Source organism: Gymnogyps californianus, chromosome 4 (assembly GCF_018139145.2).
Source record: "Gymnogyps californianus isolate 813 chromosome 4, ASM1813914v2, whole genome shotgun sequence".
Taxonomy (NCBI): domain Eukaryota; kingdom Metazoa; phylum Chordata; class Aves; order Accipitriformes; family Cathartidae; genus Gymnogyps; species Gymnogyps californianus.
The window spans coordinates 58,585,613-58,613,568 of NC_059474.1; the positions used below are offsets into that span (position 1 = coordinate 58,585,613).

General features: G+C 49.0%; 1 protein-coding gene across 3 annotated transcripts in view; it reads right to left on the reverse strand.

The window, feature by feature from the left end:
- The window catches only part of LEF1 (lymphoid enhancer binding factor 1), a 70,101-nt gene that overhangs the window by 24,398 nt on the left and 17,747 nt on the right, over window positions 1-27,956 (reverse strand). For all 3 annotated transcript variants that reach the window (XM_050896060.1, XM_050896058.1, XM_050896059.1), the window contains exons 4-5: window positions 4,646-4,778; window positions 572-662 (exon numbers count right to left, since the gene is read on the reverse strand). In XM_050896060.1, coding sequence (XP_050752017.1) covers window positions 572-662; window positions 4,646-4,778 — 224 coding nt within the window. The remainder of the gene's footprint in view (window positions 1-571; window positions 663-4,645; window positions 4,779-27,956) is intronic.

Consider the following 27,956-nt stretch of genomic DNA (forward strand, 5'->3'; position numbering starts at 1 on the left):
TGATTACTCTGAAAATACCACGTGTTTCCTCCAAAAGGAAAATGACACCCTGAGTGGCAGAGAGAGATCCTGAGAGTGCTAGTATTAGCAAGAGCAGCAAAATCTCCCAATGACAGAGGCTTCTCTCCATACAGAAACTGTAAAAAGCAGCAGACTACAAAAGTTTGTTCTCCATTTGGGTGCAGTTTCAAGATTCCCCCCACACACACACTTCAAAGTTCCTTCTTGCCTCCCCTCCCCTCAGTAATTGCAATTTTGTTTATTAAAAATTTACATTTAATTCCTTGAGAACTGTTTTCTGTTATCTTTCCAAATGCCAAGAGCCACAAATCTGAGCCATAAGAAATATATAGACTTCAAAGTGAAATCTACACACTTCAATTTCTGTACGTGTTCAAAAACCAGATTCAATTCATTTCAAAGATCGACATTTTTTGATCTTTTCAACTAAAATAACTTAGTAATTTCTTACTGCAGCGACATTCTTATTTTGTAAATGCTGCGATTGATTCAACAACAGAAAATGGTGTGAACATGCACCTTTGTCTGAAAAGAAGCTAAAAGATCTTACCAGCCAAGAGGTGGTGTTATCTGTCCAACCCCCCCTGGAGACAAGGGATAGAAGGTAGGGAGATCAGGAGCTGGAGGATGCCTGGACATGCCTGTTAAAGAGCACAGAAGAATGAATGACTTTCCCCTCAAAATACTACACGTGAGCTACAGTTCACAGCTAACGTGGCCAACGCTACGATGGAATTAGTGCTCTGGATAAGAAATAACCACCTTCCTGGTTAGTGTTAAAAGCAAAAGGCTACCCATGCCACCTTTAAAATAATAAATAACTTGCATACAATATTGCAATTCAAAGGGAAATACTAGAAAAACCAAAGTGGAAGGAGGAAATAAATGTATGGGTAAGGACGTGCACAAGTTTAGATCTCCTGTAAAGCGCGTCAGGCAACACTGTCCTCTCAATGGTTTCACCAAACCCGATCGGATCCTGAGGACCTCTTCTAACACAGCATGAGACAAGAGGAAAATAAAGCGTTGTCAAAGAGGCAGCACAGCAGAGCTATTAGATTAGGTAAATTGCTACTTGTACATTTTTGCGGGTTCCCTTATGGATTCACAGATTTTGGAAACTTGCTACCACAGAGGATCAGTGGTTAATTAAGAATCATTTTCAGGCCTGTAATGGTCACACTTGATATGATTCATTTGGCTTCCAATTGTCACTCCAGCTCCAACTAAGCTCTTCATCAAGTTGACTCCTGTGGGCTCCAAGGTCAATCTGTTTTGCATTGGTAGTATTTCATGGGAAAATAAAAGTCCCATCAGGAATGATCCATCAGCTCACATTCCCCAGAACATAGAGCCCTACAACTGCAAGAATCACCTCAAGATTAAAGCTAATCCTCGTCCCAAAAGAGTCTGTGGTCTCCATTCTTCACCTAAACCTTGTGCCCCCAGGAGACATGGAATTACGGTTGCAGAGGCCACAAAGACATCGGTTTATTTAAATGTGTTTGGAGAAGAGGGGGCTGAAGCAGAAGGAATTGTTAAGTCTACTTCACATGTTAAATCAGCTGCTTTAAAAGGGTATTAAATATTTATGTGGTGACACTCCAAAGGTCCAAGACTGAGTGTGTGCTACCTTGAGACTTGGTTTATAGATTGATGCTACTGATTTATTCCCCCCCTCAGTTTGTATTTAACTCTTCTGAATTTAATGACAAGATTTGAAGAATATCTTTCAGGACTGTGTACAGGAAAGGATGGAAAACAATACTGGTGGTGTTACTGTCTCAAAAAAGCTAAATTCTCAGACTTGGGACCGCAACCTGAGTGAGGATCAAATTTCTGGCCAGTTGTCTTTTCAAAGGTGTAAAACAACTGGTGGCTGACAGGAGAGAGAACACTTTATATATCCCAGGGTTTTTATGTGAGAGGGAATGCTCTTTCAGAGCAGTTTAAAAAAAAAAACAAAGGTGAAAAACAAGCCCAGCGTCTCTTCTCTCTCATCTCTGGTGACAGTTGATGCTCCTGGGAGTGACGACATGACCTTGCCCCTGCCAGACCAAGTTCTGCGCAAGGAGCTAGGCCGCTCCTTCCCCAAAATCCGCATTTCTGACCCACGGAGACGACGCTGCTCTCTCTGCACTAATGCACAGTGGTTATCGCTAGTCCAAAACTTCTGGCCCCTGACAGGGGGCTGCCAGCTACCTGATGCCCAGCAGGAACACGTGCAGCTACTGTACAGCCAGTGTGCTGCAAAGCAAGTTCTTGCTCATGAAAGGGTTAATAAAAAAATAAAATAAAAGGGAAGAAAGAAGTGACCGCCTTTAGCAAGGCGGTGGCTGTGTGTCCATCCCAAAGTGCCTGGGGTGCAAGAGGCACCACTGCGGGCAAGCTGCTGTGGACCCCTCGTCTTGGGATTTTGGTGGGAGGAGGGCACCCTGGCATCAGGGCTGGGGCGCCAGGGCAGTGCCTCATTCCAGACCCATGGTGGGAGGCGAGGACAGAAACAATGGTCGGAGGCGTTTGGCAGAGGACCTGAGGGAAAAAAAAAAATCCTCTCTTCACAGCAACTGCATAGGCCACTTCACTGGGGCTGCTCCCACACGCCAGTGGCGCCGAAATGGGAGTATGGAAAGACCACACACATCAAGGAGACCATCACAGCCAAAACCAGAAGTCTCCAACCCATGTTATCCGTCCCCATCTTCATCAGATGCTGAGCAAAGGGACAAAGAGCCCATTCAGGAACACCAGAGGGGCACGAGCTCTGTGCCAGAGGCGTCCCTGGCTGCCCCCCAGCAAAGTCCCTCACCAGGCTTGTGCTTGGGGATGGGGACATGAGCAGTGGGATGCACTGGGGCTGGACAAGGCAGAGGGCGAGAAGAGGCAGGAGGACAGGCAGCAGAAACAACAAACCAGGTGTTGTTCAGTTTGGGTCTGCAGGACAGAAGTACAAAAATAAACCAGGGGTAAAGGCAAAGAACTGGGGCACAGGAGGGCAAACCCATCATGTAGTAAGTGAAAACTTCTTAAGCTCACAAACTGCATCAGCGGGGTGTGCCCCAGCCGTCGCAGCCAGCTGGGGCAAGAGGTGGAAATCCCATTCTCTAACACATGGCACCCCTGGGATTTCAAGGAATGAGTGTGAATATCCTTCTCCTGGGCACTGATGCAAAGGAGGAAGACAAATGAGGACAGGAGGTCTCCATTTGCTTCTTCCAACTCTGAAAAAGATATTACACATGTATTTACAGGCCAGGCTTTCCAGGCAGAGTGCTTTTTGTATTCCCTCTCCCTAAAAAAAGCCCCAACAAACTAACCAACAAACAGCAAAAAACACACAGAGCCAGAAGGCCATGGTATTTTCTGGATATAGCCCATGTTATTATCTGCGTAGCAAGGCCAAAATAAAAACTAGGCATTCAGGGAAAGTCAGAACTAAAAAAAGTCTCTCTCTGAACGATGGTGGCTAGACACCTCTCCAGATAAATGGGACAACTGTGCATGCGGATGTGTGCCCAGGTAAAGCAGAGCTTCACGATCTTGTCAACTAGGTGTCACGCCACGTGGTGGGACACGCAAGCGCAGAAAGAGGCAGGGAGAGGCACCCCTCCAGGACCAGTCCCGGCACCGACAGACTTCACGCCCATGCACAGACGTCCCAACTACAGCAAACGCCTTCCCTCCTCACCACCAGGTCTCCCGCGCAGGCTTCTCCTCCTCGGGCGCTTACCCAAACCCTGGCTGAGACCCGTGCCGGCCAGGGTCAGTCTTCCCTTTGCACCTCCCCAACAACCATCACGTCCCCCCCCAGCTCCTGCATCCCGATGCAAGCAAGTGCACCCTCCCCAGGAAACCCCTGGGTTCACCAGGGCGCTGGGTGGGAGCTCTCGGCGCAGGCTGGGCTTGGCACCTTGGAGGTTGTCAGCACTTCCCTGGGGGCCTGCAGACTGACCCGGAGTGGGGCTGGTCCGACGCTCCCAGATGAGGATCTGCGGGGCTTTTTTTGTTTGTTTTAAGGAGTCCTAGGGGCACAGAGAAAACTGACACCCACGACTCCTAAAACGATGCTTTCTGCAGAAGGCAGTGGGCACGAGAAGGTTAAAAAACGTCATGTCTGCAAAGCCTTAACTTGTGCAGGCTCAAAACTGTATTTTATGGGCTACGCTTCAGTTATGCCAACTGACGTATGGAAGAATTCAGAGAGCCAGAATACAAGGACATAAAATACAATTTTGAGTAAGAGAGAAAAAGAAAAGGTTTCAATAACACCACTACTGAAGTACTCTTCCCCCATTTTTGGGAAGGTGAGGGATGATTGCTGTTTCCACATCTGCATGCTGCAAGCCTCGGGCACCACAGGGGATGGTAACGACTGGTTGCTGCTTATTGAGATTTTAAAAGATTTTGACGAGTGAAGCAAGCCCGAATTATTACATTAGAAAGAGCATGAAGATTTAAACAGCCAAGTTAAATATCAGCATCATGGCAGAATTACCGTCTCTGAAAGCGAGTGTGCATGCCTGGAACCCTCCCTCTAAAATATTACAAATAAACCTCTGTCAGCAGCATGAGGGGCAGTGGGACCACTCTGCATCCCCACTGTGCTGGGACGGGACAGGCTCACCTTGTTTGGAGCTGACGTCAGAGGGGATGTGAGACGGGTGCGACCCCGGGGAAAAGTGCTCATCACTGTAGGTGATAAGAGGGGTGAGGGGGTGAACCGCATGAGAAGGCTGTACCACTGGCACCTTGTTTGACTGCAAGAGAAGAGAAAAAAATTAAATTAAATAGTGTTAGTGAGGTAGGGCTTCTGTATTAAAAAAAAAGACACTTCCACAACGCAATTTTTACATATTTGTATTACTGAAGGGGGGGAATGGATGGACAGACACGACATTGGGGCTGGTGGATGGCAACCAGGTTTGCTGCCAGAATTGGCATCCTCAAACCACTGGCGCCGGAGGAGGGATGCAGGCGTTGAGGAAATGCAGGGAAATGGGTGGGGGCCAGGAGCAGGAGGAAAGGCATTTGGGAGACACGGAGATGGGGCCAGAGAAGCAGCGGCTGGAGAACCGCAGGGCAGGAGGAGCACCATGCCGGGCAGGCAGGCACCACGCACCAAGGGCCGCGACTGAAGGATGGCAGAGCCAGCAGCAGCACTGAAGAAACCCTTCAGTTACAGGATCAGCATTTAAAAAAAAAAGGGTTTAAAGTGCAAGTTTGCCACATCTCCAGCCTCAAAGGCAACACGAGCTTCATCAACTTCACTCCTCCTCCCCATTGCTCTCCTGTACAGCTGTGGCACAGCGCAGCAGGGACAAGCCCCCGCCTTTGCCAGAGGGTACAGCAGGTTTTTTCCCTTGCAATTTTACAAACTCTGGTTGAAATCTCTTGGTCTGTGTAGCAGGTAACTGAAAAAAACCACCCTTAAAAGCCTGATTTCATATATAATCGGTTGGCAGTGGCCTCTCAGAGGGGTCAGTTAGGGAGGAGACCCACTGACTGCCCGGGGACAGCTGGGAGGCCTCTCCCCACATCATGCCAAGGAGAAATCGAAGTGCTACAAATGCCCGAGAGGGTCCTGAAATGGGTGCCGTAAGGTGATGTCCATGCCGGCCAAGACACACGCTTCCTCTCAGCGCTTCCCGCAGAGGCGCAGGGGAGGGGGCACTCGGCGTGACTGAGGGACGCTGCCCAAAATCATGCTCTTGGATCAAGGCTGCAAGACAACGGGACTCGTCCGTCCCAACGAAATGCTGCTGTATTAACGCTGCTTGAAACACAAGTTGCTCTTCCCATGGTGGGACGAGCCATAGCGATGATGCCGGTGTGTAACAGGCGCTCCTCATTTGTTCCTCACCACTCTACCCTGCCCCTTAGCAAAAATAATTATGGCACAAACAGGTTTTTAATAAAATAAAATAAATTTTAAAAAGGCAAAAAAAGCCGTCCTTCAGACAGAAACACTGATAAAACTCAGCAAGGACAGCCTGTCAAATATAAGGAATTAAGAAAAAAAAAAAATTTCACAGCCCAATGAAATGAATTTTCTTTGAGTTCACTACTGAAATCCTGGCACAAACAGATGTTAGGACAATACTCCAGAGTACAAACCCCAGATTCCTCTGGACTTCTGGAAGCAGAAGGGTTATTAAATGGACAACTCAATTTATTATTAAGACCAGTAGGAGCAGAGGAAAGGGAGCAAACGGGAACCAGTGCAGCATTTTCTGCTTGCCTTGTTTCCAGAGCACCACCTTAAGGAACTTGCATTAGCAGGCGGTATCTTCTTAATGTCTGACCTATCCCTCCAGTCATATAGCTCAGAATCTGGTGCCATGAATTTTTGCTAAATTATGCTATCCTTGCTCTCCTCTTAATTTTACGGTCTTCAACACAGATTTGCTTTCCTGTGGGAAAGAGATAAGAACCTGAGGATTTTAATTTAAGCTTCGGCCTTGTCTTATATTTTGCAAGATGGAGAGAGAAAGCAGCGCTAGTAGGTGTTTTAAAGCCAACAAGCATTAGGTCCATTTTTGTGACCAAATAATAAAAGCAATATGAATTCTCAATAATATCTATGAGTTGAGTTGTAAAGGGGATAGCTCAGACTGCTATTCATCTTCTCTGTCTGTATAAATTCAACAAAAACCAGATGCCAACAAATTTCAGACGATTTACAAATCAGGCCTCAGTCTTTAGCTACAAGACTTGCGGGCCAGCCCACCATTCAGCAATTACTTTATCAACAATAAACTGTACATTATGAATAAAGATCAAGCAATAGATGTATTTAGGTCACACACACGCAGCTGCTAATCAGCATTAATTTCTCAAAATTTAGTAATTAACATTTTGTATTATACTGGATGTAATTGTCATGCACGCCCCTGGTATCAGGGTTCCTTGCTTTCAGAAATCACCCATTTGTACTTTGAGCAAGCCAATCCCCATACCCCCTCGCTCTCCAGCATCCTGCAGATTTTATTTTATTTTCTAATTCTCAGCACCTTATCCCCTAAGCCCACAGCAGCGGCTTTCAACGGGCGAAGGAACCGTGAGAATTCAGGAAAAAAGCAAACCGCTTGTCAGCAGGCTTAAAATTAACATATAAACGGGCCGTATCTCCATTAAGAACATTTGGGGGTCTGCAGAGCCAGAAACTGGGAAAAAAAAATAGTAACAATAAATAATAACAATAATAAAAAGCTCTCTGGCCTGCCTGCCCCACACCGCTTTGGGAGGACCTAGGGAGCTCTGGCAGCTAAATCCTGCTGGGCACCCAGGTATGCCACCAGACGGGGGCTCGGTGGGCACAGGCTGAGCCTCCCCGTTCCCTGTGGTCCCACCAAGATGACCACAGTGATTGACAGGGGGAGAAAACACAGGGCGACATGTGTGAAACAAAACCAGGATGAGAAAGGCCTGATGACATATTTTCCAAAAGCCCTACGGACTAAATTGGTTCTGCTACGGCACCTGCCTTACAAGTCAACCCAGATGGATTATCTGGGCCCTCCTCCCAGAGAGGGTTCAGGGCAGGAGACCAAGATCTTGTATGCAGACCTGGATGCCCCTCTCGCCGCCCTCTCAACCCTCCCACCGCTGGGCCAGGGCGAGGGGAGGAGCAGACTGGCCCCATGTGCCCTGCCTGGTCCCACGGATGCTGGCCTGCACCCTTTGCCCTGCAGATATCTGGACTGGGGACGATGCCGAAGCCCCTTCCACCGCTTAATGCTTGCAGTGGGCAGTACTGTCCCAAAGGCTTTTCAGGGCTGTGCGACATAGCCCAAATCCCACCTCATGCTGAGGTACAAGACAGTGCTGATCAGACTCCTCCTACTGCAGCCCAGTGTCTTTGCCCATAAGCTTCCTCCTTCTCCCACAAACATGCCACCCCTGGTACATTTGTCTCCCCAAATCCTCCGAAGATGGTGCATACAGCTGCAGAAACACTTGAGCGACTGACAGAGACCTGAACCCAGGAACCACCTATCTGGGTCAACGTGATCTCCATGTAGGGGGAAATCGGTCCCCTATGCTTCGGTCAGCACCTGCTAACCAAGCCAGCAACCACCACGGCTCTCCCCAGCACACTGGTGACATTTACATCTAATATAGGCACAGTTCGCGGAGCACCTTTTCTCCTCAACACAACCTTAAAATCTTCTCCTGCAAAACTCAATCAGTCCACACACCTTCAATGAGACAATTACATAACTTGTCCTACGTGAGGTTCTTCATTATTTCAGTACAGAAATAATACTTCATCCACCCACCAAAACGTAGTATTTTGGTGCAAGTTGGTACCTAAGCAGCTTCTAGAAACACAATAAAGCAGATGAGGATGCAATTCTTATTTCCAAGACAATCTGAAGAAGTTGGATGTTTGTTGAAACGGTTCCTAACACAGGTCTGAGGCAGCGTACGTGGTGTACTACCACACCTTCATTAAACTCTGGGCCTAAGCTTCTTCACATGACCTGGAAAGTAAAGGAAATTGAACATACAGCCTAGCTCAAGATCTGCAATTTGAAAAAAATAAATAACTAAATATGAGGACCTGTGGTTTACAAACCTGAAGACCTTCCATTATGCTTTAAGGCACCTTGTCACGTGTGTGTCATAACCTGTTATGAACATTAAAGGTTAACAGCAAAGCGATCGCCTACGCCTGTTGGCGTGGGGACGCCCAGCTGTGCCCCACAGGACCCAGCTCAAAGGGACACTCGCTCCTGAGCAACTAAACCTTGGTGGCCTCCTTCTCGGAGGCCGCTGGCCCACCAGGGCTCCAGTCCCACTGCACAGTCTTGCAGCACAGCCTACGGCAGCATCTTTTGGGAACTGGCCTTGCACTCAAGGGACCTCTCCCTGGCGCACTTCTGCTGCTTGGACTTTTGCTCATCAGCTTGGCCTTCACAGTCTGTATCTTATTTCTCCTGAGCACGTGCTCAGGCTGAGGTGAGGCAGTGCAGGCAGGGGATGGTCCACTGCAGGGACACCAACAGGCCAAACAGGTAGTGCTGGGAAAATATACATGTACTGGAAACAGCAGGAGCCGAATTATTTGGCCAGTTAGTGCTAGGATGAAGCTGCTATTTGTTTTTACGACTGACCTGAAAAAAGACAAAATCCCTAATAAAATGTTGGTAGGCAAAGGGTAAGAGCTCGCAGGGAAGATGACCCTAACCCAGCAGTAGGCATTACCCCAGCAGGAGCTTTGCCGTGCACCGGACACCGGCTTAAAACTATTGCTGTGTTAAAGTAACGCAGGAACAACTGCCCAAGATGGTACAAGAGCAAACGTTTCCCTTGCAAACAGCAGTCATGGTCTGCAAGTGGTAGGGCTTGAACTGTACTCGGGCATTTTGGGCAGGGCAAGGATAGGGGGAAGAAATGGCCCCGCCGTGGCATTGGCACAGCTGCTGCCATGCGGCTGGGTAACCCCTGCAAGTGCTCTGCACTGGCGATGCCATACCTGGATTCGCAGAGTTACTCGCCATTTTAAACATGCGCCTGTCCTCTCATCCGACGAGTACACTTTGAGACAGTTTAAATTAATCTCCAGTGAGCTGATGGTGAAACGCTGCATCTCGGATTTGGTCTGAATTCAGGAAGTTTTAAGGTATCCTATATGCAACAAGTGTGCAAAAACTATAAAAAGCTCGAGACAGACGCAGCAAAAATGCCTGTAGGTCAGCACCAGGCGAGGCGGGCGGCTGGGAGCTCCCACTGGAGCTGGGGGGACCATTTGTTCCAGCTGCTGCACAGAGAAAGATATTAAATTAACGACCCTTCAAAGGACATGCACGTACAAAGGAGGTTGCAGACGGGCAGGGAGGCTCACAGAGAACCGTGAACAAGTGAGCCCATGCACACAAGACCCAAGAGTCCCTGGGTCAACACCCAAAGAGGTGCTAGGTTGGTTTTTGTTTTGTTTGTCCTCTTTTCTCTAAACACAAAGCTGCTTCTAAAAAGCCAAAGAAGGCCCCAGCCTGTCTATTCTTCCTCTCCTGTCAACAAGTTGTGCGTTTGGTACAGGCACTAGCAGATGGTCTTCTCAATTCAGACTAAAATAAGCTAATTAAAAAAAACTCCCACCAACTAAAACTTAAGGATGGAGAAATGCATGCATTCCCTTTTGTTCCTGAAAGAGAGGGTCATTTTGAAAAAACATGGCTTGAAGTTTTTGACAGCAAATGTTAAATTCAGGGGGAAAACACAACAACAGATAGCTCCTCCAAAAAAACCCCCAAACAACCCCAAACTCTTCTACTATTGCTATAGCAGTACCTCAAAATAAAAGGACCAATGACTTGTTGGAGGATTTGAGGATACCTCGACCTTGAAGAAACAAGAAGAATTCATCCCTTTTTTAGCCTATTTAACTTCTAGTTTCTAGAGCCCTGAAATCATCCTTAGGCAGAAGGTTTTAGCAAACCCAGAAGACGGCAGTTTCAGTCGTCCTCTCAAAATAGCAATAGCATTTTAATGGCTAAACTAACTCTGCATTTATGCCTTTGCTGACCAGCTGTTGCAATAAAAATGCAAGACCAAGAAGAATGTAGTTTTGGAGCAATGTCAAAACCAGGCCCATGTCCAGGGTCATCACGGACAAGCTCTAGCACAGGGGGACCTGAGGTGGAAGAAGAGGAGGCGACAGTAAGGTCGTTTGGCCAGAACTAGTTACCAATAGATGAAACAAGCTCATCAACACCAGCAATAACTGCAATTACAATTTGCCACCTCCCTGGAAGCTATTGTACAATCCCTTTCCATAAACAACTTTGCAGAGATGCAGCAAGCTCAATATATGAGAGCTCAGGTTACTCACCCCCGTCCCCAAACCATTTATTTAGAGCAAACAGTTTTATGTCCAAAGCCAACCTCCTTCTAGGCTCTTGACAGCAGAGATCATTTTATGCTTAATTTTCAAAACTGTCTCCAATCCTTAGACAGTACAGTTGGGAAAACGACATAGCAGGTACGGGGGTGGTGGACTTGTAATCTTACTTTTAGCCTCACCTGAAGCTAAAAGGAGCAGGGATGGGAAAGCACGCCCACAGGAACACCCCGCTCACAGGAAACAGGGGCTTAGGAATATAGTGATTTATGAAAGCCAAATAAAAAAGGCGCTGCCTTTTTACCCTGTAAAGTTGCTTCACAACTTGGCAACGGGAGGCCATTTATCTCACTGACCTTTCGCGCTTACAAACAGCGGGGGGTGACACCCCAGGGACTTGCCATGGTAAGGAGGCAAAGTGAAACGCTGCATCCACTCCAATGCAAAGCTTTACGGCTTTGCAACTGCTAACACTTATTCAGAACAAAACTAGAATCGAAATCACACTTTTCAGGGGGTAAACTGATGGCTTGCCGAGGTCAGAAAAAAAACCTTCCTGGTCTCCCTTTTCCTCACGTACTGTACTTCAGTGCTTCGCCATGTAATTAAGTTGTATTTAGTGCTGGGAGCCAGGGAAGGGGAGAACAAGAAAGTTACCTTAAGTCAGTCATTGAAAGCTTCCCCCCTCCCCAACACATTGCATCAGGCCACTGCAGAGCCACAGCATCCCAGGAGACCCCCGGGAGATGGAGAGAAGCAGCTGCCAGCCCATCAACAGTCGAAGGAGGCACCCAGGATCCTTGCTAGAGCTTCCCGCGGTTATTCGGGAGCAGGAAAAGTTTGTGCTCCTTTTCCAGCTGCCCAGACTGCCTTCCTTTTTGGGAAGCCCAGCAGCAAGCGGCTGTGACTGCAATGCATGGGAAAGGCAGCTTCATGGCCAACGGTGCTGTGCCACGGTCCGCAGGCAGAAAGATCAGCACCCGAAGCAAAGGGGATGTCACGGCTGGAAACGCAGGCAGCGTACGAGGACAGGCAAGAGGAGTCGGAGCAAACCGCTCTGCCTGAAGCCTGAAGGGTCGGTGTGCAATAAAAACTTCAGTACAACAGCCAGGGGAGCGTTGCAAAGAAAAGAGTAAATGCGATTTGATAAAGCCTGGGATAAGCATCTATCTAGACGGATTACAATCAGTAACCGGATTCAGGTTAATTGCAATGTTAGTGAGAAACCACTGCGCTAATGGCTTGTCTACATTCTTGTCTTTTTCCAACTTCTTTTCCCCTCCTTCCCTTCAATCTTGGAAATTAATACAGCACAACTGTGACGGGTTTTTGCTGAAAAGTTGTAATAAACATTTGAGTTCCCTCAAGACAGCTTTAAAAACATGGGTGTTGAATCTCTGACAGAAACATGCTTTATTTCAAGTGTTCATTAAGCACTGCCATTAAGTAAGTGATTAAGGCACACCCAGTATTAAAATAGCTTGATTAGAAATCCCCTGCTATCTCCATTTTCTTCTCTCCCGTGACTTCTTAATTTGTTTGTTCTTGCCTGCTCAGGAAGGCTGTTGGGAGACCTGAAGTGCTGGTGAGCCACGCGGGGAGCCAGGCAGGTCTTGCAAGGCTCCGATCAGGGGAGGACAAGCCCATTTCTATTTACATACTGCAAGTTCACATATACACAGATTATACTTAGTTTTGCACAGCCCATTAGTTTTAGAAATACGTACTAACGACTGATAGGGCATTAAATCGCCAGCAAAGCCACATGCTTGCAGGGAAAGCTTTCCCTGTTAAAATATTTTGCAATGTTTTATTTCATTCTCCAAACTCAGATGCAGGTCCTCTCTGATGGCGATTAATTGCCAGTAAACGCTCCGCAATTTGCCAGCCGATGCTCATTTTAAGCTCCGGTTCCCGCATGATGGTCCTTTTAACTTTGCCCATCCTGAAGAGTTCATCTTTTTCCTGATGTAAGTATGTGCACCAAGAAGCCTACACCCAACAAGCGGCAACCTGCAGCATCAAATCACACACTCGACCCCAGGGGTCACTCAGCACTCCCAAAACCTGGTAAATGGGACCACTGGCATTGGAAATACTCTGGATGGCAGTGCCCCATGGGCTGCAGCTCCCCGGCCTTTACCCTGCGCAGCATCCCTGATTCTGCTTCATGCATCCTTGTCACACATAAGCCGGTCCCGTCAGCCAAAAAGGCGTTTTCCCCCGTCATTTCCTGACCTGCCCACAGCCCCTTCTGTTCTTTATTGGCCAAGGGGAACACAGGCACCGCAATGTTTTAACAAGCCCAAGCTTGAGCCTCTGAGTCGCACGGGTCTGGCTTATTAATTGCTTTGACGATAAGGACCATTGCCCTAAACCAGCAGAGGAAGCCCGCGGGACATCAGAAGAACCGGTGCCCACAGCCCAGCTGCTTGCCGTGGCAGGATCAGCAGGGGCGTTATATGCCAGGGAGCCCCAGGGGTTTTGGGTGGGGGGAAAGATGCTGGAGCCCATCCTGGCGTCACCTTTTCTGCCATCTTCAGCTCTTCCCTGGGGATAAAACTGCTCTGGTTTCTGTCACCAGAGCCATCTGCTGAGTTAAGACAAAGACACAAGCTTGTTTTGCTTGCCTTGAGGTTATCAGGATCCCTGCTCACAACTTTGGCGTCTTCTCCGGGGTACTCAGACCCGCGAGTTGATGTGCCTCTCCCAGGCAAAGGGATGCGCTATGGTCCAATATTCAAACCAGGGACTCTTCTGCACCCTCAAGCACTCACTTAAATCAAGCATGAAAACTGCTCAGGGAAGCGAAACGCCATCTACTACATAAGCATACAAGTTTTGTGTCAAAGCGGGCAGTCCAACGGCATCCTCTGAAGCCCGGCGTTCCTGTTCTGGCAAACAACGTGCGTCACAGGATGGGATGACTTTTCCTCATCAGCCTCCTCACGTCCCACAGGATACAGACCCAGGCTCCTGGGGGGAACCGAGAAAAAAAACCCGTCCTGCACCCTGGTGACAGGAAGATGCCTTTCGGCATTGCACACATGGTGGATCAAAAGTGCTTGAAATAGGACCTCCCTTAAATGTATTTACATTAACTCTATGTTACAGCCTATTCAACACCACATGCCATAACAAAGACCATCAGAGGCCCAGAAGACTAAGAAATGGGTCAACTTCTCTTTGAGCAGCAATTTTTAAGATGCACTGAATAGAAATGTTCTTGATTAAGAAAATGCAAGAGCATGACATGCATCAGGAAGACATCTTAGCTCTGTCTCATAGAAGGTAAGGACAAGGGCTCAGACGCCTGTGAAGCACCTGACACACCTTCATGTGTCCACAACCTCTGTTCACCATGCCTAAATTTGCAACTTAGAGGCTGACCAGGCAGCAACTGCTTACTTCTAGCAAAACAGAGATCAAACTGTGCTGGCCATGCTACCCAACGTGACTGATGTTTTTGGAAGTGCTCCTGCCTTGTCTGCCTTCTAAAAAAACAGCGGGGGGGGGGAGATAGAAACAGATGTGAAGACAGAGGAGTGATGAATTTGACAACGTCAGTGACTCCTCAGCTGGTCCTTGCTCCTGGCGAGCCCCACTCCCCACCACACCATTGCTGCCGAAAGGCTCCTGTGGGGAAACCGCTGCTGAGGCTGACCCCCTCCGGCCCCGAAGTGGCAAGAAGGGCTGCCCACGCTTTGCTGGGAGGCGAGGAGTCCCCACCGCTGGGATTTTAGCTGCTTCAGGGGGATTTCCCGGCAGAACTGGAGCAGACCTGTGCCCAGCTTGAAGCCCAATGCTGACAGCCAGGGCTGCGTGCACAGCGTTAAGGGTGGCAGGGGCAGGCAGGGCTGGGTGGGATCGATGCAGGAGTTGCTTGGCGTATGACGGGGTATGAAGGAAGCACCAGAGGGGCCACCTTCTCCAAATTTGAGGCTCCCAGGCACCGCTGACCCTGCGTACACACTGGAAAAAGTTTTCAAGTAACTTCCCTGAGTCTGGCTAAACCGTATTAACAGATTTATCCAATAACATGCAAATTCAGGTTTTAATGAAAAGTCTTAAGTCCCAGCTCTAAGTGATTTGGACTTTTCTGCTAATGGCATCTGCTAATGACCAAAGATTTAATGCATCAAGTCTTAGCATACATCAGTGCAAACAATATAACCATTTAGTGGAGGTAAAAAGTCATCTCATTAGACATCCATCATTGGATGTGGGCAAGATGGTCCAAAGGCTTAAAATAAAATATTCATTTTTAAACTAAAAAAAAGAAAAAAAATCCCTAAAAATGTACAAATGATTAGGCCAAAAGTAGCAGTCTGCTAAAGCTTCACTAGGATTGAAAATGCAAACTGCAACATTTATCTGGAGGTAAAACGCATTTGCAAGTACTTAATTTCTGCAGCACTATTCCACAGAAGGCAAAACCAATTTTAACAGGAATTAAAGCAATAGGGCCCTCCAGAAACAGGATGTCTCTTAGACAGGTTATTTGAACCATCAGTAGAAGGTCACAACAGGAATTATTTCTCTACCACATTGTGCAAGATGATTTCAGTACAAACAGAAGTGTTGAAAAGCTACTAACTTAATTTCATAGATCAGTCCCACGAGGGTTCGTCACATAAATGAGACACAAAAACATGCCCTAAAATTACATTTACGTGTAACTAAAAATATAAAAATCACAGCACACAGCTAAGGACAAGCAAAGAATGACTCGAACAAGGCACGGGCTCAAAGGAGCAGGGCTGCAAATGCTTTTTTTGGCCAAAACCATCGATGCCGACTGTTTCATTTGGACTCTTGGCATAAACAGGGCCAATAAACCTACCACAAAACACTGCTGGACGCTGAGCTACCAAAGCATAATCTAAAAGCTCCGTATTTTTAGTCCTGTTTGCCAAACGGCATCTCAGAAGATACAAAAAAGGGAGCGATGCCTTCCAGCCAGGGGCTGCCGGTGGGAGATGACTCAGGTCAGGGGAGTACTGTAATTATAATGGGCCTGTGCAAGCTGCCAGCCTGTTTGCAGGAGAAGCAGAAAAAGGAAGGGAAAAGGGGTACCCAGAAAAGATGGAGCACCCCACCTTTGTGCCTGCTGTCTCCCAGGGCAGCTTAGGAAAGATTTTTTTTTCCCCTCCCCGAAAAGCAGGCACGGCAACCTCACGGCAAGCCTTGCCCCCAGCTGCAGAGAGGAGCCAACGAAGGAGCCCTGGAGGGATGCTCCTACATCGGCTTTGGGGCTAGATCAGCCTCTGAGAGCTGCCCATCCCTGCTGAAACGCACTCTCGTGACCCAGGGAGTCCTCAGGACCCAAAATGCGTCTTTCCCAGTGTTGGTGGCATTGGCTCTCCTCTGGCTTTCCTCTAGCCCCATTCACCACCCATCCTCACCTCTGCCCCACCACCCTGCGCTCACCCCCGGGAAGCTGCCTGGACCCACCTGGCCCCGCTTGGCTTGTTTTACTGCACAGCACCCTCGGGCTCCCCAAAAACAGGCATTTCCTTCAGTTTTCAGGCCTTACCCATGCAGGCGAACAGCTGTCCTGGGCACTGACCCAAAGGCTCTCCAGTGGCTGGGGTGGCCTCAGCTTGGGCAGCCTGTGAGAAGGGGGGAGACAGGGAGAAACGTGGGGCTTACCTGCTCCCCCTTCCCACCCCACTTGATTTGGTCTGTTACTACTAAGTTCCTTCCCCCAGTTGGCCACAGGGCTTAAAAAAAGGTTGCTGGTACGCACAACACACATGATGCCTTTTAAATCCTGCGTAGGATATTTCTGCCTGCTGCTAGACTTGATTTTTTTTTTTTTTTTTAATTCAAGAGCTGCCCTTTAAAATTCAAAAATCACTCTTAAAACGAAAAAATCACACCCAGCCCACAACCTAAGTTTTGTGCAGCAGGCACCTACATTCTCATAAAAACCCTGGGCTGTGCTTTATAACGTGGGTAGAAGTCTAAACATCGTAAAAAAAGAGCCTAAATTGCCAGATTGCCCAAGCCTCCAGTAAATCACCCTTCCAGATGGGCTTATGGCTGCACACAGAGCCCTGCTAGTAGCAACGGGTCACCCCACAATTATATATCAATCCTACTAAACTCAACAAACATTATATGAGAGTTATGCTCGATTTCATTAAAGAGGCACTTCCGAAGTTTACCATCGCCCCGTCATTACCAACAGTTTGATTTTTTCATGCAATTAGCGCTCCCCTGTGCAATTCACTCCCCCCCAAAGCATGGCGGAGGAAGAGGTGGACAATTTCTTATCATAACTGCATCCCTCCTCAGTACTTTTCATTGCAATAAAGGCTGCGCTTGGGAGAAATACAGACGCGTTAGACTCTGCAAAACACCGCTAAACAATTTATCAGGCAAAAAATTAGCTCATGCCAGGAGAAGCATTCAGCCCCTCTTCCCCCCTCCACTGCTGACCCGGCAGATGGTTGAGAGTGCCAGAGATGTCCAAATACAGCGCTAACCCCCTTCTTTTTTGGGGTGGACCCACGAGGTATCTACACGAGACCTGCCCATTGCACGCACGCTGCCGCAGGGCAGGGAACCCTGAAACTGCTGCAGTGCCTGGCGTGGGCTGGCACTGGGGCTAGGCAAACTCAGCCAGCGACGCTCCCTCCAGCTGCCACCACCAGCAAGGAACGTGCTCAAGGTCTGCAACCACATACTGGAGAAAATTTATTTATTTTTTTTTTGTCCCCTGCTCCTTCCTGCTCTCTCTCTTTCCCCTGCTCCCAGCAGAACTGGCAGACTCCTTCCCCATTCTCAGCATGGTATTTCGGAGGTCAGGACCAGACCCTCCCCTCTCCCCTGCAGAGGGAGCACGTTTTTTAGCTCGATGCTCTGGGATCTGAGGATCATCTGGAGATGGGCGGCAGAGACGGGCGCTCCTGCTGCAGGCCCCGCGGATGCTACACACACACATTTTCAGTTTGCTCGAGAGGCCGCATGTCCACAGCCAGTTGCACAGTTTGCCACATTTATTTGCAGATGAGGTAAATTTTTACTGCCCCTTTATTCAAGAAACAAGCTGGGAGATAGATTCAGGGGCAGCTATTTCAGACCTTTAAACAAGGAATAAAGTGCTCTGTTCCAAAAAAAAAAATTATTAATTTTCCCCTTTTGTGGCAGTAAGTGCCCTTGCTGTGTAACATCGCATGCTGCTGGAGAGAAAGCATGTCTAGGTCTCTTTTACTCCTATGCTATACCTAGGATAAGGATACCTTAACCTCATTTAAAAATAAAAATTACCCCGAATTTCAGACTGTTAACCTGCTGCCACCGTCTCACAGGTGCTGGGTCGCAGCCAAGACACTATCAAACTGTGAAACACAGGCAGAAGTCCCCCCTGCCTTTCATGTAGTTTCAGCGCCTGTGCCTGAAGACAAAGCTGGCAAAAACACCACACCAATCAACCAGGCTCAGGACAGTCAGCCCCCAGCCACAGCCAGAGATGGGACTGTGAGCCACAGGGTGAACCCTCATCACCCCAACTTGAGAGATGCAGCCCCTACCACCACAGAACTAGCACAGATGCAAAAATACGGCATCTAACGTGCAGAAGCAGAGATGGGATTTGCTCATCTTGAGCATCTTTTCCTTCTGCTCGCCCCCCCCAAAACTCCCTGTCCATGCACAAGCTACTCGTGGGGGATAACCAGCTCAAAATGAGTAATTAAATACCAGTCTATCAAAACAGCAAGAAAACAATATCCTTCACTGGAAGATACCATGGATAATTTCTCATATGCCCAATATTTTGGAACTCACCGTTTGTATCAATTGCACAAAACTAGGAGCTGAGAACATGAGGAAAGCAGCTCCTTCGGTGTAGCACAGAGACAGAGCACAGCTTTTCTCAGCATCAAGCTCTCGCACTAAGTCAGAGGAAGGAAATGCTGCCTCCCCCACAAAATTTTTTTTAAAAAAACCAACACCTTTCCTCTTCAGAAAACCCAGGCCAGGTGTTACATGCTCTCGACATCAAGCTAAGGCCAGGCTGGCTAATCTGTAGGTTCACTCCTTAACGAGATAAAGGATTTCAGTGCGGTGCCACAGCCTGGGCTGTGGGAGCTGTGGGCTGGAGGAGTGCTGCCGGCAGCCGAGTATCACTCCTGGAGGAATGCCTGACCTTTCCTGGGGCTTTGATCATGCTGGCTCGCAGCGTGAGATAACCAGCCCTTTGCAGAATCCGGAGGTAATAAAAAAAGCAGCTTTGAGGCATCGTGTTTTTGCAGGGAAATACTTACCTGTGTTCCCAGCACACTGCCCAGTCTCCACCACCACCACCCTCCTCAGATACCAGCCACTTTAAAGCCAAACCCATTGCTGTCAACTAGGAGAATCATGTAAAGCATTCAGGTGAGAGTTTTTAGCTCTTGTTTAATTTCTCTTAATTGAAGAGCATACTTGTGTACAGCTCTTACGGAAGATGCACGTACAGACACTCAAAAGAGAGCAGAGCAACAGAAGTAAGGTCTCCAATTAGTACACGATTAAGCTGTAAGTAGGATAATAGGAGGAGAAATTTTGTATCTTACACAAACAAGATAGCAAAAGAGATAGATAAAAGCACAGAAGGGGAATAAAGCTTTATCCCCAGTTCCCCTCTGAACACTGAACCCGTACAGAAAGGAGTGGATTTGCTAAGGGGTTTTTGTTTGTTTGTAATTATTTTAAAGGGGAGATGTCTTTCTCAGGACAGTTCATGATGGGCAATTTAAACAAGCCAGTGTAGTACCAGTTTAGTAAAGCGTGAAACACCTGGAGCCCTGGGTTCAATGTGCTGAATCTGTAAGTGATAATTAGATCAGTCTTCAATACTTCCTTTAATGAGTCTACGCAAGCACCACGTCTACCCAGCCTGCTTTTGGTCGCCAACCTAGAGAAGTTCGTATGATCTTTCTCAGGCTGGGGTTGTTTTTTTGTTTTGTTTTGTTTTGTTTGGGCCACTGCAGTACAGTCTCTAAAGTCAGAGCTACAATTCCTTGGTGCTCTCTCCAGGTTGTACACAAGGCATTGGGCTCGCTCTGCAGCACTCCTCAGCTGCAAGCAGGCTGATGCCAAACCGAGCAGACCTGGATAAGTTACCCCTCTGGGGGGAAAAAAAGTTGTGCTCAGCTATGCTGTCTTCCTCACGGGGTTAACTATGTAGATTTCAGATGCAAATTTTACTTTAGGGCAGGCTTTATGGTATTAAGAGTCTCTTTTTCAGCCTTCTGAAATTTCATATGTATACATGCTAGAGCTCTCTCATCTCTGTTAATTGGGTTTTGTGGAATTTCAAGGCCTGGGGGCCAAGGGGGGAGGGCTGCTGATTAAAGCACGCCGTGCAGAAGTGGATGCAGAAGTGTTGCACAGTAACAGGAGGGAAACTGAATTCCTGCGAGCTACCTGCCTTCACGCGTGCACCCCACCTGCCGCTTTGGAGGAACCCTGTCTTTCGCCCCGGCCTTCCCGAGGGTGCGAGGACGGCTCCTGCCCCTTCTGACGGGCATTGCGGGGAGGATGCTCATCCCTGCTTCTCTGGTTGCGCAAATCGATCTTACAGATTTCAAGGCTGGTCTGCAGCTACATTTGCTTATTGCACGGTGCCCGTGTCCTCACCGCAGACCCGAACAGGGCCATCTCACCGCAGCCCTAACCCCAAAGCGGTGGCGAGGGGGGGTGGGGGAACCCACGCTCTGACCTACACACTTCAGGACCATTAAGGAGGAACAAAAGGATGTTTAATCTCCCTTTATCCCCTTTCATAATCCAGCACGTACATGAGCGTCAGAATTTGTCAGGCTGCGATGCCTGAACTGATGTGACGATGCGCGTGTGTGGGGGTGTGTCCCTGTGGGGGTGTGTGTGTGTGTGTGGTGTGTCTGTCCCCATGTGTGTGTGTCCATCCATCCCCACAATGAGGGCACAGAAAATACCCGTTCCTGCATTTGGCCAATCTGTACGTCTCCACATACGAGGATCCAGTCCAGGAGCTTGCTTGCTGGAGCTAAATACAGATATTCACACACCCATTACAAATGCAGTCTAGTTTCATTTTTAACCCACAGGAGGGTGTGGAGGGAGAAGACATCAAAGCATGGACACAGGCTACCCTGGCATTCTGGGTGTGCAATTTTATCTTCCCCTCATTTCCCTCCTCTCCAAACCAGCTGCTACAACTATCATGATGCTTGCCCTCCGGCCAGTATGCTGGAAAACTGGCTTCCAAGGCAGTCATTAATCTCTCCCCATTACCCAGCTGGCACAGGATTTTGCTCAGATCGGAGGAAAGTCAGCTCCATGCCCTCCGAAACACCAGTGGCAGCTCCCGCAGCCACGCGTGCCAGGCATCCACCGGCCCCGGTGCCTACACCGGGCACAGCCTGGCACCACTCACACTGCTGTGGCAGAAGGGCCACCGCGCAAGTGACGAAGAGGATAAACTCAAACACAGGCACTGAAGAGCACTGAAAGAAGATCTTTGATGTGAATTAAATAAAACCCGCCTGTCAGCAACGACGGTGAAAAGAAGTGCTATGCATCTTCGGAGGAAGGTGGCTCAGATCAGAGCTAAGTTTAGAGGCTGACTTCTTGCATAGCAATAGCAGCAGAGAGTAGCCCCTACATACTCAAGTTATGCAAGTGAAATGAAGATGCACGTAAACCTTCAGCAAGAAAATGCAGCTCGGCAACGTTACACTTTTCATTCGGCCATCAAGTTTCAACCCATCTGAGGTAACAGGGCTGGAAATACACTGATAGGTACATGGTATGCTGAGCACAAGCAAGGGCTGCTCCAGTAAAGCCAAGCTGAAACAAGAATAAAGCAGGCTTAGAAAGTAATGATGTGCACCGCTGCAAGTTCGTTAGGGAGATAAAGTAACAGAGGTGTGTGTTGTGCGATTACCACCTGAAAAGCAGCCATTTTACCATCCCCCACGATATACTGCACTGTCCCAGCAACACTATGAGGCAATGTTTGACCATCTACATCAGGACAAAAATAACCTTTTCAGAGAATACTTTTTTAATGTATTGATGGGGTGATTTATACCAAATCTGTCATATCCTCTCAGTAATACTGCTTATTTGCTACTTCTAGAGAGGAACAACGGGGCCCACCGAGAGCCCTGTGTATACATACATAAACCTGCATTTGATCTGTCAGTAGGACCGTAGGTTCCCCCAAGAAGAAGAAACACACAGACGAGTTTTTGATCTTCCTTAAAGTACCGCTTATCTCAGCTTTTGTTTGTTTTCTGTTTTTTGGGTGTGGGGTAGCGTCTGATGTGAATGCCACCCACCATAAGCTATCCAGGCAACGAAACAACCATCATAAACCACTGCTGGAACAAAAATAGCAGCACCTTTCTCTCCCCTGCCTCCCCCGGGCACAGGCCACATGTAGGACGGTACTGCCAGCATGTGCAGCTACAAGTGTATTTTGCAGATCACACACTCAGAGGTGCTAAGCATGGGTCTCCCATCATTATCTTGCACCCAGACACTCGTTAGGGAACTGTGGAGTCCTTCCTGATGGCTACCAGAAACAGCAGCCCTTCTCAAACAGCCATGGAGCAGGGAGGGATGGTCCCCCCCAGGCTGCTGGCAGGTGCAAACTCCAGCTTGGCCCAAGGAAAGCTTACGCCTACGGTACAACCAGGTGAGCAAGCATCTACAGCAACAGCTCAAAACAGTTTGGTCCCATGCAACAAGCCTAAACCACAGCGCGCTGAGCCTTCCTCTGCTGCCCAAGTCTTCATCTTCTCACCCCCTCCTCACCACCTAGAGGGAGTACCAGTCCACAGCTAGATGCACGACAGGGTGCAACAGCAATGGTACCAAATCCTAACTTGAATGGGGGAAGTGGTCTGAAAGGGATTTACTTGAGGTTGCAGGTTAAACCAACCTTCGCCCACGCTTACGGCTCAGTCCCTCTTAACTCCAGAGCACACTGGCCAACCGCGGCCGCACCAGAGCCGGGGGGAGAGGTCTCCAAGTGGCTACGCTCCTACCAGCTTTTGGAGGGGAGAGGAAGGACAAAAAACCCCAGTGGTCAGGCAAGGGAAGGAGCTCTTAATTAGCAGGAGGCAGCAACTGCTGCTATGCCGCCTGTTTTGCAGCAGCCGGACGGGAGAGCGCGTGGCACATGGGGCCACTGGCGAGCGCCACGTGAGCTCTCCATCCCTGGCACATCCTTCCTTGCCGGGAAAGGACACAAACCCCCGGGAAACCCAGCTGCGGGGTCTGCTGCCGAAATCCTGCAGGGCTCCTGCTGAAAAGCGCACTTCAAATGCACGCTAAAAATAGAGCCCGCACTGATGCTATATTTAGTGGGAGGGGGCACGCTTTCGGAAGGGCCGTCGTCCCCTCCAGCAGCAGGGGCAAGGCAGCCGGGCATGCCCTCAGGACGGTCCCACATGCCAGCCCCGCTGCAGCGGCATGTGCCGGCACCCAGCACAAGCATGCCTCGGGAGAGCCGCATTTTCTTAAGGAAAGGCGAAGGCAGGCTGCAGGAGACAGTTTGCAAGCCCACTGGGTAGCGGTCCCTGCTCCAGAGCAGCCGAGTGGGAGGCAGGAGCCTGGCCCTCCCTGGGAGCTGTGCCACTGGCCTGTTCCACAAGTGGATGCTTCCTTCCCTGTGCCCTGGTTTTTCTACCCATGTAAGAGCGGTAATGAGCATCGCGTTCTTCATAAAGCACTTACGGACACGTTGCTTCATCCAGGTGCTCAGGAGAGCTAGGCATGGCTGTAGGAAGTAATATTTAATCAGGGCCACTGAAAATTTGTCAGCTAGTGAAAACACAAAACCTCCCGCTTAGCTTGTCAAGCTGAGCATCTGTCAAAACCTTTGACTAACCGTCTCCCCAGTAAAGAGCAAAACACCCATCCACTGGCCGGACCACTTAGACTACGGGGGCAGATCCGGAGCCGACGCAACACAGGCACCAGGCTCTGCACCGGCAAGCCCAAAGGGGCAGGTTTGCACTTTCCACATTTCGTGCTGGGTTTCCTCTCCCCTCGAGCAAAGCCGAGGGGATGCGCAGCACGAGGAGAGGATGCCACACGGTCCCTGCGGATGCTGCACAGGACAAAGTGGCACCTTCCCCCGTTGACTCGCAGAGCCCCGTGGGATGGCAAGGCAAGGCGGGGGGTGTCCCACCTCTGGCACCCGGGAGGAGCCACTGAAAGCCGAGCTTCTAATTAAGACCATGGCTTTGGTTAATTGAGTCCAATTCACCTGTGACATGAAGAGCCCCAATCCCATCAACAATAATGGAACTGCATCGGCTTACACCAGTAATGACTTCAAATCAGTGGCATAATAAAGCTAATTCAATACTTCTCCAGGTCCAGCTGATGAGGCTGCCACGGGAGAGCAGGAGACAGCCTTCCCTCCGCCGCACCGACACCTCCTCTGGAAGAGAGGGCGACGCAAATGGCCGGGGGGTCGGGTTGGTTAGAAAGGCAGGAAATGTAAAAAATAAAGTAAGTTGCCAACAACGAGACTAGGGCTTACTTTTAACATTGAATTACTCTTGCAGGCGACCCTGTGCAAGCGCTGACGATGAAGCAGCGCTCCCCACGACTACCTGCCAGGACGAGCAAAAGCAAAACCCTGCAAGGCAGCCACAGGTTTCCAACCTGCCATGTGCCGCTGAGCCACCCTGCCGAGCCGGACCCACCGACTCGGGGCACCGGAGGCAGGAGTCGTGTCACGCGTGTGCCAGGTAGTGCCCGCCGGGGCGTGGGAAGGAGCTCACGGGAGACGGCTGCGTGCTGGCAGCCCCGGGGAGGAAAACAGAGCGACTTGAAAGTCGCCCGACGTAGGCAGACATGCAAATCAGCAGCTGTGTGGCCGCACCGGCAACCTCCTAATTGCCGCGACGGCAACCTCCTAATTGCCACGACGCCCACCGCTCTCTCGGGGCAGGGGCCGAGCGGGAGCCAGGAGGAGCAGAAAGGAGCCAAACCCTCCCGCCGGAGCAGGGGATGCGCCGCTGGAGCGGGTGCCGCCCCGGGACAGCCCGAGTGCCCCGCGGGGTGGGAACGGCACGGCTTGGCCCCCGGCCGCCCCACACAGGCCACTGCCTTGTGCACACAAATTTGTCTCTGCCTCCAGCCAAAAAAAACTAAGCCACCACTCTTCTAAAGAGACGCGCATTATTTTAGAGCAGTCAGGTTATGACTGGTCTGATTTCCATAATACACGCTCTGCTAACATCTGCCTGTTATTTAAGGCTCAGCTCCAGCGGGACAGAAGTTGAACAGGGCAGACCTTTGAGCCGGCGTGTCCACAGAGAGCTCCTTGCTGCCGGAGCAACCTCAGGGCAGAAACGTGCCCGCCGGGAGGTCAGAGTGGTCACTTCTTGCTCCTGCGGCTGCAACCGACTTCATGTTTCTGAGCCTTTCCCCACATGCCACTGATGCTCCCACTCCCATCACAGGAGGGCTCTGGCCCCTCTCCACCAAAAGTACCTGCTCACGCCAACGAGCACCCCCCAGAGCCTGTGCCACCCGCAGGAGGACCCAGCCGGGGTATCTGTCCCAGAAAGACACGGGCTATGTATCACAGGCATCTAACAAATCATTTGGCACCTTCAGGTTGTCTGCCGTTTTTGCAAGCCGACTGTTGAAACGTGAGTGTCTCAATTAGACGAAGTTAAATGCTGCCCTGAACAACGAGCGTTGCTGGCAAGAAAGTTATCCTGGCGTTATTGGACTGCTCCCTCCCTACTAAGAGACCGCAAATTGGTGTTTACTTTAGCGGCTAAGTAGGCCAGCTTTGAGAAATTGCACCGTCCCCACCATCCTGCAAGCTCCAGCTTCCTGGGGGCTCCCCAGAGGCCACAGGATGGGTGCACCAGCTCCTCACCACACACCTCCATGCCATGCCCTTTGCTCTGCGTTTAGCCCCTGCTCCATCCCAGCCTGACGCAGCATTTGGCTACTGGTTTTATTCCCTGCATGCTATACTGGGGGAGCTGAAATAACTGAGTCTCTGTACCGCAGTGAGTTGACACAGGCTAAATCAATTAGCGGCTATTGCTGGGATGCTCAGCTAGGCCAGATCAAAAAAGACAAAGAAAGAAAAGCCCCACGCTGAGAGGAACCCGGCCCAGTCAACACATTTATCTCCAATACTTTAATCAACATATTTGAAATGGGAAAGGGAGATGGCTGATGCTTCCCAAAGCGACTAGATGCAGGCTTGCTTTCTGAGGGCCGGAGGGGCAGAGAGGCCAGGCAGAGCGCTGCAGCTCCCATTCACCTCTGCTCCATCCTTCATTTCCATTCAACACACACTTCAAACAAACACAAAAAAGGCAAAATACTCTGTAAGTTCAGTTAAGGCACTTTCCATTTCAGATTGGGTTGTTTAAGCCCTGTAGATCTCCTAGTTCGTCCTGATTCAAACCAACACATTTTGCAGCTTGTGCTTAGCATCCTTCAGGAATGACACAGAAAAGATCACAACACACTACATGCCTTGCATGCCCCCCTTCTCTGGGCAGGATTTATTATTTTGCAGCAATCTTTGCTCTGCATCAGCCGTCCCAAAGACTACGGGTCTTCTTCCCACTGACTTATACAAAACCACACTGGTTGGTAAGCAGCACGTCCCATACTCAGCATTTTGAGTACCAAGCACTGGACCTGGTTCTGCCTCCGCAAAACATAAAATGTTTGAGAGACTGACAATTACTGCCGACAAGACTTCGCCTACAGCTGGGACTGGAGGAAACTAAAACTGGTGAAGGACGAAAGCGGCTCCGCAACACCCAGCTGTAGCTGGGCAGCCTCCAACTTCAGCTCAGTGCCTTGTGCAGCCACTCCTGATGAGAGGTATCATGCCATGCTGCTCTTCACTTCAAAGAAGACAACCATAAGGAGAACTATTAAAGCAATTAAAAAAATATTATCTTTAAGATGCAATCTACCCAGAGATGAATGGGAATAATTATCAAGCTTCAGATTTTTATGGGTTTTTTAAGGCAATAACTGGCTGAACGTTTCTTCTGAGTAGCGTTACCTACAGTAACTTCTACCTTATCGAAATGAGAGACTGAAGATACCATTTTTTGACATTGTGAGCCACATCTCCCATACCATATCTTGCAGTAACATCTATACTCATTAACTCTTTCCCTGTTCAGTCTGTAATCCCATAAACACCTCTGTAGCAGCTCATGCAATTGTTCACATAGAAAAGCGTGATTTATGTTTTTCTCAAAGCAGTGAAGGCAGCATTTCAGCAGCCTGAACTGAGAAAAGCCAGCCCCAGGTTACCAGGCAGCTGTCTGAAAACACCTCCTCAAATTCTCAATGAAGAGCAAGACCTAACATCAATACCCTTGCCTCAGCCTACTTGCATCTGCATATCCTGAAACCTTTATTATTCCTCTTCTGCTCTGTTGTCCCATCTATGAAATGGGTATTATGCCACACTGCAGATGGGAAACAGGCCCTGAGACACCAGCTACTGGGCTGAAGTTGTGCATCAACTAGACTTTCCCAAATCCTTTGAATATTAGTGCATTCCAGGTATTTTTGCACACAATGTACGATCCATGTCTATTAATCACTTTTGGTTGGATAAATGTGTTTCTGCCGTGGGAGTAGCTATTACCTGAAGCATTACCCGCTCCTGTCTGCCTCTCATGTGCCCGTGGGCAGGCACAAGCACCAGCCATCCTGAGCTAGGGATGCCGACAGACACCTTCAGCTCCTCCCGACGGGACTCAAACATGCGTGCTGGCCCCTATTATAAACACCTTTAAAGATGCAACAGAAACAGAAGAAGCTCAAAGCCAAGAGACCTCTTTCCAAAGAAGACTTTTTTGGTTTGACTACACCCCGAGATGTCAATCCTGAAGAGGCACACAGAGGGGTTTAGCTTGTGTATCGCAACTTTGGAGCGCGATGCTCTCTTCTTCACAGGTTAAGGCTTAAGCCACGTACTTGATCCAATCAAGATAGTTAACTGGCATTAAAAAATTTATGAATCAGCATGAAAAAGGGTTAAAAAATTCCATTAATTTTTTTTTTTTAAAAATCCATTTAAAAAATTCCTTTGCAA